Source organism: Quercus robur, chromosome 3 (assembly GCF_932294415.1).
Source record: "Quercus robur chromosome 3, dhQueRobu3.1, whole genome shotgun sequence".
Taxonomy (NCBI): domain Eukaryota; kingdom Viridiplantae; phylum Streptophyta; class Magnoliopsida; order Fagales; family Fagaceae; genus Quercus; species Quercus robur.
Window position 1 is genome coordinate 24,466,964 of NC_065536.1, and position 13,775 is coordinate 24,480,738.

Genomic DNA, 13,775 nt, shown 5'->3' on the forward strand with positions numbered 1-13,775 from the left:
CTGCTCTTTCTTCTCATATTAATGGTAGAACTGATTATAAATAGGTCATTTTAGATATACACCACTTTAAAAAAAAAAAAAAAAATTAAGATCTTCTTCCCTCATTTTATATGTGTTAAAAATATTTAGTATTCTAAAAAAACAAAACAGTATTTCGAGATTTCCTAATATTAACTCCTAAGTGATAAATACGGAAAAAGAACACCATTCTGCTTCTCAATTATGGCTATATAAAGGGACGTGGCCGGTAGACTGCAACAATATAAACTACTCTCGTCTTCCCCCAAACTTGTGCCTTTAACCAAAGAGCTTCTAACAGTCATCTTTGTTTTGTGTAACAAAACATGGCCAGCGACAATACTGGTGGCCCGATCTTGTCAGCCGACCTGATCTTGCGGGACGAAACCTTAACCAGCAAAATTAATACAACCAATGCCGATGAAAAGTTGGATGTTGAATCTCTTTTCTCTGCCGTCGAGAACATCCTTGACCGTACCACCAAGACTGTTGATGTTCTTTTCCTGGTATATATTACCCATTTTTTTGTTTTTGTTTTTGTTTGAAGTAAACAAAATACAAAATATTCACTGTTTTAGAAAAAAGTTTGCAAATTGTTTTTTGTAATGTAATAAGTGTTATTTATAATTTTATATATTATAATAAAATAATAATAATAATTATTATTATTATTTTTTTCTATCATTGGTGTAAGATTAATTTGTATAACATTGCTCTTCAGCGAAAGCATGACAACAGGGGCCTCTTTTCCTTTGAGAACAGAACTATATGCATGAGATGCAGTTAATTTTTTAGTTTTAACTGAGCCAGGCAGATATGTTTTTTAAATTTATACCACTAACAAGTAACACCCCGCCTGTTTTTAATTACCCGTCATTCACAGAAGGGTACTGATAGCCAAGAAACAAAAATGAAACTCTTGGAGGAGGAGAGCCCCCAAGAAAGCTTTATTCCACCCCTGTCTGCCTTCAAGCTAATTTCCTATGAGGTAATTGTATATATCTTTACTTTTTTTTCTCATAGAATTTCACCAGGGCACTTTTTTTTTTAATTTTTTATATAAATTTTTTATAAGCTTTGAAGGTGGTAGATTGTATTTGGTGTAATGATATTTTACACAAACCCAGTGCTCACGAACTTTTTAATATACACCAATTCCAATTTAACACTTAACATTTTCTCAAAAATAATGTGCCAAAAAGTTTGCACATTGACTTTCTCTAATCGAGTTTTGCTATGATCATGGACTTCTTTGTTGAAAAATTCTTACACCCCTCTCACATGGCACATTATTTGTATCCACCACAACACAAAAATAAAAAGATAATAATATACGGGAAGAAAGTGGGGATGACGTTAAGTCTACAAGGCTTTTATGGGCTGTGCTACACACGTTTGTGTGAAAATTTCGGTACACAATTCAGTGCCGCTTACTCTACGTGTATGGAACCAAATGGCCAATATAGCATAAAAAAAGTGTAGTGAATTAAGGAATGATGATTTTCATTTTTATTTAGTCACCCACATTAATATATATATATATATATTTTAAATGTCAGATGCAATGCAAGGCTGCAGGTGAGCAAACTGCACCTGAAACAACAGTACTGTCAATAATTGAGAAGTTATCAAGCTATTCCAGGGATGCAAAGGCTATGCTAACTCTAGCGACTTTTGCTTTGGAATATGGGGAATACTTCCTACTTGCCTGTATTCAGTCATCGAACCAAGTCGCCAAATCAATGGGAACACTTAAGGGGGTACCTGTCCTCTTAGGAAAACTGGAGGAACACAGCCAAGCTGTTGTTGATCTTAACAAATTGATCAAAGCCACACTGGAAGTATTTCAATGCATCTTTGGGTTGAAGAAGCTTTCGAATTATGACAAGAAGGATGAACTGATCACAGCTGCTGTCTATTGGGCTATTGTAAGTGTTGTGGTCAGCACGAATCAGCTTTGCTACCTCATTACCGATGATCAGTAAGTTCTATTCGTTATGCCCAAATCCTTAATTAGAAGACCTTACTGTATCACAATCTTATGGCTATTCTGCATGCACACCAGTTAATTACAAATAGGAAATCTTTTGAGTGTGGCCCTAAGATTCTGGTTAGAGTTTTGAATTCAAGATCTTTTAAATCTCATTAGGCCTTGAAAATTACTAGACCTCGAAATCACTAGCTCAATCCCTTAGGATTTGAAATATATGCGTATCTTTTTTTTTTTTGGCTAATGAAAGTGTCCAAAGATTTTCAAGCCTTCAAATGTGTGTAGATCTTTCATCAATCCTACACATATTAGGTAATTACAGAGAAAAATCTTTCAGAGATGCTTCTAGATATTGACTAAAAATTTTTCAATTAAAGAACTCATGAATCTCATGAGACCAAAATCAAACTAACCTATAAGGGTTTAAAATGCATACATTTAGTTATAGAACAAAGCTTATCTTACATTTTGGTATCGTATTCCATAGGAGTATAAAATTATAAAATAATTAAATACTATACTTTATTCTACAATAACATAAATGATTTAATTTCAATGAAACCAAACTAAAATGAGTGTGAAAGCTACATCCTTGGAGGGAGTATTCCTTTTAGGGTGAGTTTTGGACTTTTACTTACAAATCCTTTAGCTACTTTCTCTTTCTTTAAATTATTATTTTATAAAAAATAAAAACTCTTAGCCTAGCATCTATAGTAGCATGGTATGTACTAGTGTTAAATGACTATGGTTGACTTTATATATTTCTACTTATCTAGGGAGAAGAAACAGGAACTGGAAACCTATGCTGATAAACTCAATCGCATCCTCATCGAACTTAAGAAAGAAAGATCAAACCAAGGTTGGTTTCTTGGCGGTTTCATTTGTACGGACACAAGCTTTCTTGCATGTGTTGCTTGCCTTCAAAAGATGGACTGCTATACTGATGAAGGATTTTGGTTCAATGCAGGGAAAAAGGATTACAGGAAGGTCAAGAATGATGTTAAAACTTCAGAGAGCATCGTGGCTGTAATTAAGATACTATTGACAGATCCCACAAACAACCTAACACCGCAATTAACTGATGGTTCCACTTCCACCCAAGAAAAGGTATGCTTTTAATTTGCCGGCCATCTTTTTGCTATTGTATAAGTAGATGAGATCACTCAATATAGTTTGATTGCTGTTCATTAAAAAATTATGATTGTTATTATATTACTTCAATTCCAAACTCTTGCAGTAATTACACTCCCTTCCTATAAAAGTTGGGGAAATGACATTTTACCTCAAATTTAAAGGAAAAAAATATTTCTCCATTTTAATATCTAATTAACTAAACTTTGTTAAATTAATATTTAAAATGTTATGTACTAATCTACCATTTAGGTAGTTTTTAAAATTATATTATTTCATAATTAAAATTCATTATTTTAAAATTTTAATTTAAGTGTATATTAAAATATTATGTGTGAATTTTGTTTATTATTATTTTTTCTTTTATTAACAAATTATGGGGAGATTTGCTCTAGTAAATGTATTGGTGCTTGATAAATTTTGCACTTTTTTTTTTTTTTTTGTTTTGAATTTGTCAATTATTTTTTTACTAACCAAGGTCAAACCTTTTATATTATTTTTGGAATATATCTTTACCATGACTTTTGTGCTGTGTATCCAAAAGTTAGGTCCTTTTGGATATATACCATTATCAATTTCTTTAAAATTTTCTTATCTCTTCTCATATGTGTGTGTTAAAATACTTAGTATTTTCAAAAAAATTTAGGAAAACAACGGCCATGATGTTGACTATGCTTTGACTAGGAGAGTGATGTTGTCTTTCCCTAAACTTAATGTTGTTGATCAAATGGCTGAGAGGAGAGAGCCCAAATTCTGTGTCCCTCAAGGCGTTAATTACTTGCACTGAGTCAACTTAACAAATCTCCTTTTTAAGTTTTGAAAAAGTATCTGAATAATAGTACTAAAATACATATATACAACAACTCTAATCCTAAAAACTAAAGTAACTATGAGTTTACGACTAAAATAGGGTACTGCAACCGTAGGTCCTGAGTAGTTTAGTACTTAAATTAATTTTATTATATTTTGATAATAGTAATTTGTTAGTTGTTTGTTTAATTGATATTAGTGGCTTGAATAATTAAATTAAATTATCATTATAAACTTGTTTATTTTATCAATTTGATATATTGGGATTATAAAATTTAATATTCAGGTTTTCATATTTCACAATAACTTATGGGGAAAGATCTACAATTGATGCAAAAATGACCTCTCATGTTATTTGCAAGTTAAAGTTAATTTGTAAAATTAAGATTTTTTTAGTCATTTTTTTATACATAAGAACTTTATTGTATTTATAGTGGCCCCCTTCAAAATATTTCCTGGCTCCACCAATATATATATAGATATATATATATATATATAATGTTTTCAAAAAATATTGTTATATTCTAGATGTAATATGTAATCTTTCAATTTTTTTTAAAATTGATTTAAAATGTTTAAAGAACATTAATTATGATTAATCTAGTTTAAAAAATAATTATACATGATGTGATGAAAGAAAATACTTGTTTTGAGTTATATAAAATTTTATTTTATAGGAGACAATTATATATATGGGAAAATTGCACTAAACTCCCAATTTTGTTTTCAGTTATAACATTGATCCCACCCTCGAATTTAGAATAAAACATTTACCTTCCCTAAATTGGAAAGTATTTACAACAACCTCACCTAAATTATTAAAAAATCCTGAAGAAATAAAGGCTTTAAAAAAAAATCTCAAATTTTCTATTAGAAGAGGTGTGGACAAGAATTTAAAAGGACGTTAAAATAGGAAATTCAATATTTTTTAAGCATTTTTTCAGTTATCCAGGAGAAGTAAGTGTAATAATGAAAAACTTGAGGAGAGATATGCGTGTGTTAGTTTGGTGAATTTAAAGATCATTGTCATATTTAGCTTTGCCTCCAAAAAAAAAGAAAAAAAAAATCTGACTCTGTTGCTAATCGTATGGCACAAACTGCAGGTAGAAATTAATTCCCTGGAAGGGAAGAGTGTCTTCTTGTTCTTTCCGAGCCTACACATCTCTGGTGAAGACATTTCAAATCTTAAAAATTTTCTTGATAAAATGAGGAAGGACCAATATGAGACCCTATGGATCCCATTTGTGAAGCAATTGACCAAAGACCTGAAAAAGAAATTTGAGTTCTTGCGGCCTAAGATGCTATACGTAGCAGCGAATTACTCTTTGCCGATAGCAAGCCATAAATACATAAAAAAGAAGTGGAACTTCAAGGTTTACGAGCCCTTAATTGTGGTGCTGAACCCGCAAGGAAAGGTGGTATGTATGAATGCAATCCCTATGATGAGGGTATGCGGCGTTGAGGCCTTCCCATTCACCAGCGAAAAAGAAGAAAATCTGTTGAAGGAAAAGGGTTTGATAGGGGTAACGGCAACTCACATTAATCCACAGATAAAAAACTGGGTAAAGTCATTTCAAAAATCTAATAATGCATATATTTGCACACGTGTTCACAATTTGCTATTTTGCTATTTCCTCAAGTTTTGGCATCGTCTCAGCCTTGTGATTGTGAGGCATAAGGATCTTTTCCATTCGAAATGGCTCTGAATCATTATATACACACGTAAATGTACGCTTTTTTATTTTTATTTTTTTTTATAGCTATCGAGGGTACTTAGCATTCTTTGATTATCTGATTATTTTTTTGTGACGTTTTAAGATGTATTAGGCTGAAATATCCTTGGGGTTCATAGAAGAACACATTCATGCATGTACTTTTTATTTTGATGGATTGTTACAAAAAGTTGGGGAGGGGATCTTTGAACTAGCTACAAGCTAGACTCTTGGTCATGCATGCACTTTTTTTTTGTGTGGGAGTGGGGGAGAAGTTATGTGCATTCAAATAATATTGATGTGCACATTCACTTATTCTTATAAATATGTATCTTGTTCATTCAGATCGAAGAGAAGAAGTACATCTTTTTGTATGGTGGCCAGGTCACTGATAGTGCAATGGTCCTTGACCATAATCCAATGATAGTGGAAAAAGGGATTTCCATAAAGTTGGTATCCATCGAAGACCCCAGCCACCTAAAACGCTTCTGGACCAAGATTAAGAACTTGTTCACTTCAAGATCTCAAAGGGAGACCGAGATAGACTCTATGAAGCTAGATATCGAAAAATTGATTTCCTACAAGAAGAAAAAGGGAGGATGGGCTGTGTTCAGCAAAGGGTCCAAAGTTATACTGATCGGTGGGACAACTATTCTTCAGGTCTTAAAAGAGTTTGACAAATGGAAGGAGAGTTTAAACGAGAAGGACTTCGAATTGGCTTTCAAAGACTACCATAACAAGATTTCTAATCATGATGATGATGCCATCTGCCGCCACATTAAAATTCCATACAAAGCTTTAAAAATACCAGAGACCGAATGCTCCCATTGTCAACGCATCATGGTCACGAATATCACTTTCAAATGTTGCCACAAAGATGATGATACATGGGTTCCGCCTCGGCCTTAAGTTGCTACCTTACTTTGGAATGGTATTGCTACTAAATTAAATAATGTGGTTACATTCGTAACCAGAGGTTATATGTATAGTAAGATTTGGCTTATTGGGTCTAGTATTTAGTACATTGGTTCTGTTGTAATGGAGACATGTTCACTTTTGACCATGTCTCACCATTGCAACGAGTCCAGCGTATTGGAGCAATTGGACCTAAGTTTAGCCCAGTGTGATGTGTGACCTAATATTCTGATGCCACCGGAAAAAAGGCTGTGTGTGATTTTATATTCCTACTTGAAGCCCCTAGAAAAGGGCAGTGTATGTTTGTATTGGTTTCGTTTTCCCTTACCATTGGTGTAATAAAGAAAATGTGTGCAATCATATGGTATTGATGTTGCATTACTATTATCCTTTTGAGTTTTTATACTTTACCACGACTTTCTCTTTTTCTTTCTTCTAAATGCTAATTGACTTTATAATTTGTTTTGCTTCTTTCATGGACTTCGAAGATCTTGCATTACTTTAATTGTGAGTTATGTATGCATAATATTAATCTTTTTTGTTATTTATTAAGTTTGAAACTAAAATAGTGTGAGAATAAAGAGAGAGAATGAAGGCAAAGATTTCGTGATTCAACCTAAAGGTCAATGTCCACAAAGGAAAGCTCTTGATGGTTAAATCTTCATTATACTAAATTGTATGTTACAATGAGTCAGGAAAGCTCTTGATAGTTACATCCACAAAGGAAAGCTCTTGATCATTACATCTTTACTAAATTTGCATGTTACAAGTCTAAGAAAAAAAAAAAAAACCAAGTCCAGGATAAATAAAGATGCAAATCTAGTTTTCTCGATTGGTGTTCGACCTGTCTAAAATTACAGAATTAGCAAAAATTAGCAAACATGAAAAAGCCTATAATTTGTCCATTTCAAGCCCAATTTGTGATTGATTAGTTTGTTGCAGTATTTAAAGGACATTATAAGCTGACCCTAGGGAGCTTTTAAAAGAGAGAAAAAGTGGTTTAGGTGCCTCATATTCTGTATCCAAAGCTCTCTCATTTCTTTTACCGGTGATATTTCTTGAAGAAAATCAAGATCCGGTTTTGTAGAAATTGCTACCTCATACCAGTCATCAAAGGTTCTAGATCTAAACCTTCAAATGTGATCTTGAAGTTATAGACTAGAGGTCTATGTTGGAGCAAACCTTCAAGGATGGTGTTGGAGTTGTGGACTAGAGGTTCAAGTTTAGAATACATCCATATCAGAGATGTTTGTGGAATTAAGAGCTCAGGTGGATAACTATAGTTAAGTTTATGAAAAATAGGGTAATTCAGTTTGTGAACTTCTACTTGATAGTGGATTTGTTCACCTTAGGACTAGTCCCCTCAGGTTTTTTTATTATGAAATAGTTCATTTCATTAGTTTTCTTGAACTATCATACCTTGTGTTATATTTATATTCCACTGTATATGATATTGGTGTTTGTTTGATTAAGCTAAAACTTGTATAATTAATCTAATTAATATCATCTTAAAACTAGTTAATTAATGTTTTTGACAGGGGTCTAAATCCAACACAATGAACCAAATATGGGGTATTAGTAGAATGTTAAACCTTGAACTAATCATACAATAGGTCATAGTTACTAGACTTGTAGGACCGTAAGAATACTTTGATTGCGCACCAAGTAAGATTGGGCTTGGCCTTAGCTTAAATTGAGCTTGATATCTTTAACAAAAGGTAACAAGATAATATAATATAAACTAAAACGCTTTAATATTCACTTTCAATGCTTTCTTCACGTTCTAAATGAAAGAATCTTATATACTAATATTTTGCCCCTGCCATAGTCGACTGAATGAAAGAATGTTATATAAATTAAAATATATTTTAATAATATATTTAAAATTAGATAATAACATAAAAAAAATTATTATAAGTTACATGACAAATGTACATTTTGTAAGTCAAGGTATTTATCAAAACCGAAACATTATAATTGATTATAAATAATTTAGAACAGTTTTAAAAAACCATTTTAAATGAAATTTTGATAATTGAATTTTAATTGGAGAATCACTTAAAATTATGTTAATAATTTTATTGTACTTATAATGAGTTATTTGATGAAATTGTGTATGTACAACTTATAATACTTACATTGAGCCACTTAGTATAAGCCCAACATATATGACTCGACTATTATTAAAACCCAAAATTAAGGTTGATTATTAAAATAATAATAATAAATCTAATTTCTAGAAACTCTTGTTACTAGAATTTTAATTGAAGTAGTAACTTTTAAAAAAAAATTGAAACTTTAGAAATAAAGTTTTACATTTTTTTTTAGAAGAAAAATATAGTTTTACTTAAAACAACTATGTTGATTATTTTAGCCTAAGACTTATTGCTGCAGTCCTATTACATCCATCTAAGATGAGTAATGCTAGTAACATCTAAAATGACATAATTTTATGTCATAACTTGCCATATAGCGAGTTGTGATTGGTGAAAGTGTGTCCCCACATGACCCACTACACACCTTTACTAATCACAACTCGCCATATGACGAGTTATGCTACAAAATTGTGCTAATTTTAGTAGTACTAGCATTTCTCATATAGGATCAGTTTACTAAGCTATATATATCCTGCTAGAACTCATATCACGCATTATGGTGTCAGTCTAAAACCTATAGTGCATTTATTACGTGATAGAAAGGGAAAAAAAAAAAAAAAACACACACACACACAAAAGAGAGAGATTATGCCACTTGCCACAACCAAGACAAATTTTTAGTTTGTAAATAATATAAGGGTCATACTAATTGGTGTTTTTAGGATAATTGTTAACAATCCATTTTAAGAAAATTTAATTTGATACTACTTTTATGAGAAATAGAAAAAACTGTCAAAATATTAATTATTTTTTTTTCTCATAAAAACTTTTTTTAAATGGATTAATTGTTAGCCATTACCCTAAGGATATCCATTAGCATTTCCCATAATATAATGTGGTATTATTTGGAGGTGAGCTTTTGAGTTACGTAATGGGATTCATATATAGATTACAAGCAGGCACACATTTATGTGTGTGGGGGTGGGAGTGCATGACCCTACGTCCCTACGTTTGTTCATATGATCATATTCCCTTTCCTTCATTAATTTCGCCTTAATAAGAAATGGCCCTAAAATTTAAAGTTTCTTTTTAGGGTAAATTGCAAATTATATTCTTAAAGTTTGCGGGCATTTAAATTTTATACCCTAAAGTTTTAGAATTTAGATTTTACTCCAAGAGTTTAGGATCGATATTTAGATTTTACACCCTGACGTTTTATAATTTGTATTTTACCCACTAAATTTTAGGGGCGTCTAGATTTTACCCCTTAAAGTTTTGGAGTGTTTGAACTTTACACCCCATTTGTTTGAATTTTACCATCTAAAGTTTCAGAATTTAATGATGTAAAATCCAAATATCCCTAATATGATAAACTCTTCAAACTTCTCATACATCTTTTTTTTTTTTTTTTTTTTTGTGAATTTTGAAATTTTGACCGTTGAATTTCATGTTTCTTATGTCCTTAACATGCATATCAAATTTTGTTCAAATTAGATGTTATTTTCTATACGATCAATAAAATTATTTTTTATACATAATTTTATATCGCAAAAACTTGAAATTTTAACATTTTTTTTTATGACATAGTAATTAATGTTGTAGACATACTATTTCTCAAAAATAAAAACAAAAATTATTATCTCTTTTTCCATTGAGAGGGTATTGTATCTCTTTTTCCTTGTGAAAAATAAAAAGCCACAATCTAATTTTAAAAAACAAATTATTAACTAGGACTTTTTGTGCCAAATTTCTTTTTTCTCAAAGCCTAAAAGTCTTTTATAAATGTATTTGATTATATATTTGTAAATATAAAAAGAGGGGTAAATTGTAAACTACACTCCTAAGGTTTGGGGATATTTGGATTTTATACCCTGAAATTTCAGAATTTGGAATTTACCCCCTGAAGTTTAGAACAAAATTTCTCTCCAAATTAGTTTGGAGAAAAACCATTCAAACTTCTCATATATCTTTATATTGAATCTGAATTTTGAAAATTTAATCGTTGGATTGGATGTTCTTATTATATCATTCATGTTTGCAAAATTTCAATAAGATCAAAGATCAATTGCTATGTCATTAAATAAATATTAAAATTTCAAGTTTTTGTGATCTAAAATTGTGTATAAAAAATAATTTTATTGATCGCATAGAAAATAACATCAAATTTGAATAAAATTTGATATGTATGTTAAGGACATAAGAAACATAAAATTAACGGTCAAATTTTCAAAATTCACACTCGAAAAATATATAAATGAGAAATTTGAAGAGTTTCTCTCCAAACTAGTTAGGAGAGAAACCCTTCAAACTCCTCATATATCTTTATGCTAAATGTAAATTTTGAAAATCTAGCCGTTGGATTGGATGATCTTATTATATCCTTCATGTTTGCAAAATTTCAATAAGATCAATGATTAATTGCTATATCATCAAACAAATGTTAAAATTTCAAATTTTTATGATCTAAAATTGTGTATAAAAAATAAGTTTATTGTTCGTATAGAAAGTAACATCCAGTTTGAATGAAATTTGATATGCATGTTAAAGACATAAGGAATATGAAATTCAACAGTCAGATTTTCCAAATCCACACCTAAAAAATATATATAAGAAGTTTGAAAAGTTTCTTTCCAAATTAATTAGGAAAGGAACTTTGTTCAACAACAACTTACCATCTATTGATAACTCTATATACAGTTTATAAGTTCTTTCTTACTCTAGTATTTATTTATTTATTTATTTTTGGGGTAGTGAAGGAGTTTCATTAATTGAAGAACAAGAGAGGTTTCAGGATAGCGCCTTTTAACGTACAACCAAACCTGGTCCGATATAATTCCAGAAAATTAACCAAGTCCACATGCAGACTTTCATACAAAATTAAATCTTCGTCTTGATCCATGACCAAGGGAAATGGGAAACTAACTGTCTGCAATCATTCAAAATAGAAGAAATAGTATTGTTGGAGGATTGGGGAGAGTTTAACAGGTTGACTATAGCTTTAGTATCTACTTCTATCTCAACAGCAGAAAAAGAAAGCTTTTGACAAAGAAAAATGCCATCTCTCAAGGCCATAGCTCGGCCATGAAACTAGTGGCAATGCCAATTTTCCTAGAAAAAACACGAACCCAAGAACCATTCATATCCCGGACGATGCCCCCACCTCTTGCTAACCCAAGAATCCAAGAAGACAAATACTAACCAGCCATGAAATCAATTTATGTGATCCTAATTAATGTTGGCGAGGAAAAAGCATCTCTTTTGGCAGAAGGCAGTACACAGAAAGCCAAAAATTAGGGACTGTTGATCCCATTCTTAAGGGGCACTATTTATTGAAGCCATGCACGCCCAACTGGCTTTCATTCACACGGATATTAGTCCGAATCGTCTCTTATATCCATGCGATTCTAGCTTCTCTTAGTTCCCTCTTTTTTTTCTTTTTTCTTTTTTTGAGAATCACTTAGTTCCTACTTCCTCGTCAGCCCACTATATATCTAGGTTAGCAAATTTGTCAGCCCACAGGCCACAGCTTGGCAACATGGACCTTCCAATATGATCTCTGGGGCTTTATCGTTTGATCCTTGTGATTCTGACTCCTCTTCCACCTGTTTTTGTAGCACCAAGCTAGTCTTGCTATTCATATTTGCTTTCGGGGAAAAAAAAGGGACCTATGAATATAAAATTTTCTCCACTCGAGTTGAGGGATTTATGTGTTATGAAAATGATAGGATCATTTTTTATTTTGTACACCATATACTTCATTTTTATATTTTTATTTTGTACTCCATATACTTTATTTTTATATGGTGTACAAAATCGTCAGTAAGTTAATTGTGATCAATTAGGGTACCTAAAGAACAAAAGAGCAAATAATCTATAGAGAGCACTAGTGAGGTGCTGACCAAATATCATCTGAAAGTTAAGTCAGTCACTACAAGAAAATGTATTTTTAGTGACGAAAAAATTCGTCACTAAAAGTCCTGTTTTTCGTCACTAATAACCTTTAGTAACGAAATTGGACTTTTAGTGACGAAATTCGTTTCGTCGCTGTAGCCTCGTCGCTAAAAGTCCTGGCGACGAAAAATTTCGTCACTAAAAGTCCGATTTTAGATTAATTAAACTAGTGCCAAAGTTTCCCTCCACTGGCGCCCATTTTTCAGATTACAGTAGCGACGAAATTTAATTTTCGTCACTAAATGTTATAAGTTTTTTTCATTATTAGTGACGAAATTCATATTTCATCACTAAAGCTGTATTTTTAGCGACGAAAAATATTTCCTCACTAATTTTCGTCGCTAAAAATACATTTTGTTGTAGTGAGTAATAGAAGAATCTTTATTAACTCTAAAGTGTAAGAGTTAGGAAATTTCACGTACTTTGGAAAATATGAGACTTGGTGCTTATATAATGGTGTAGGGCAAACCAAGATCACATGAACGTAAAATCTTTCCTTTTAGGGAAGATATGGAGTTAATATTCCGAGATCTTAGGACTTTACTTCCCATACTGGGAGGATACAAATATATAGAAGGATCTTTGGACATGGTGTGTAAGTTCTTTCCATATAAGGATGCATGAGTTGAGATCATGTAAAAAAGGTATAGGACTAAGTTTAACCAGCCTTCAGCCTTGTGTAACCAGACGGGTGATTCTCCTGATGGTGCATTTGGGCGGAGGGTACAGAAGGCGTCATGTTGTTAAACCTAAAGGACATTTCCCATCCGAAGCGCAGAAAAGGGGTAAATACCCGATGATGAATGTGAGCGGAGAGGACTGTTGATGTTGCGTTGTAATTAGCTCGAAGGGGACCTTTTACCTGATGAGCAATCCAAACCGGCACGAAGGGTAAAAAGAGTTAGAAAAATTTTGAGCTAAAATATTCCTTATCAGATAAGAAAAGGATAGGATCATAAAATGTGGGTTGTACAAAAAATTATTATGGGATCTTTTTTTTCCTTTTTTAGAGAGTTTCAACTTATGGTGAGAATCTACTAGTTGAGCTAATTGGAACCCACAATTATTATGGGATCTAACAATATTTGTTACTAACTAAAGAGTTATAATATTTTTTTTCCAATTAAAAAATTATGACAAAAGTTCCTAAAA

At 31.7% G+C, this 13,775-nt stretch overlaps 2 protein-coding genes across 4 annotated transcripts in view; both read left to right on the forward strand.

Annotated features, from left to right (window-relative positions):
* The window catches only part of LOC126717557 (uncharacterized), a 185,028-nt gene that overhangs the window by 155,425 nt on the left and 15,828 nt on the right, over window positions 1–13,775 (forward strand). The window lies entirely within an intron of this gene.
* On the forward strand, window positions 259–6,963 carry LOC126717554 (protein SIEVE ELEMENT OCCLUSION B-like). 2 transcript variants are annotated; one of them, XM_050419360.1, is made up of 7 exons: window positions 259–524; window positions 902–1,006; window positions 1,578–1,999; window positions 2,785–2,867; window positions 2,976–3,115; window positions 5,053–5,511; window positions 6,007–6,963. In XM_050419360.1, exons 1-7 carry the CDS (start codon window positions 345–347, stop codon window positions 6,568–6,570), a joined length of 1,953 nt encoding a protein of 650 aa, XP_050275317.1. In that variant the 5' UTR covers window positions 259–344; the 3' UTR covers window positions 6,571–6,963. The 2 variants fall into 2 exon arrangements, with proteins under 2 accessions (XP_050275317.1, XP_050275318.1); XM_050419361.1 differs by having other exon boundaries at window positions 1,590–1,999.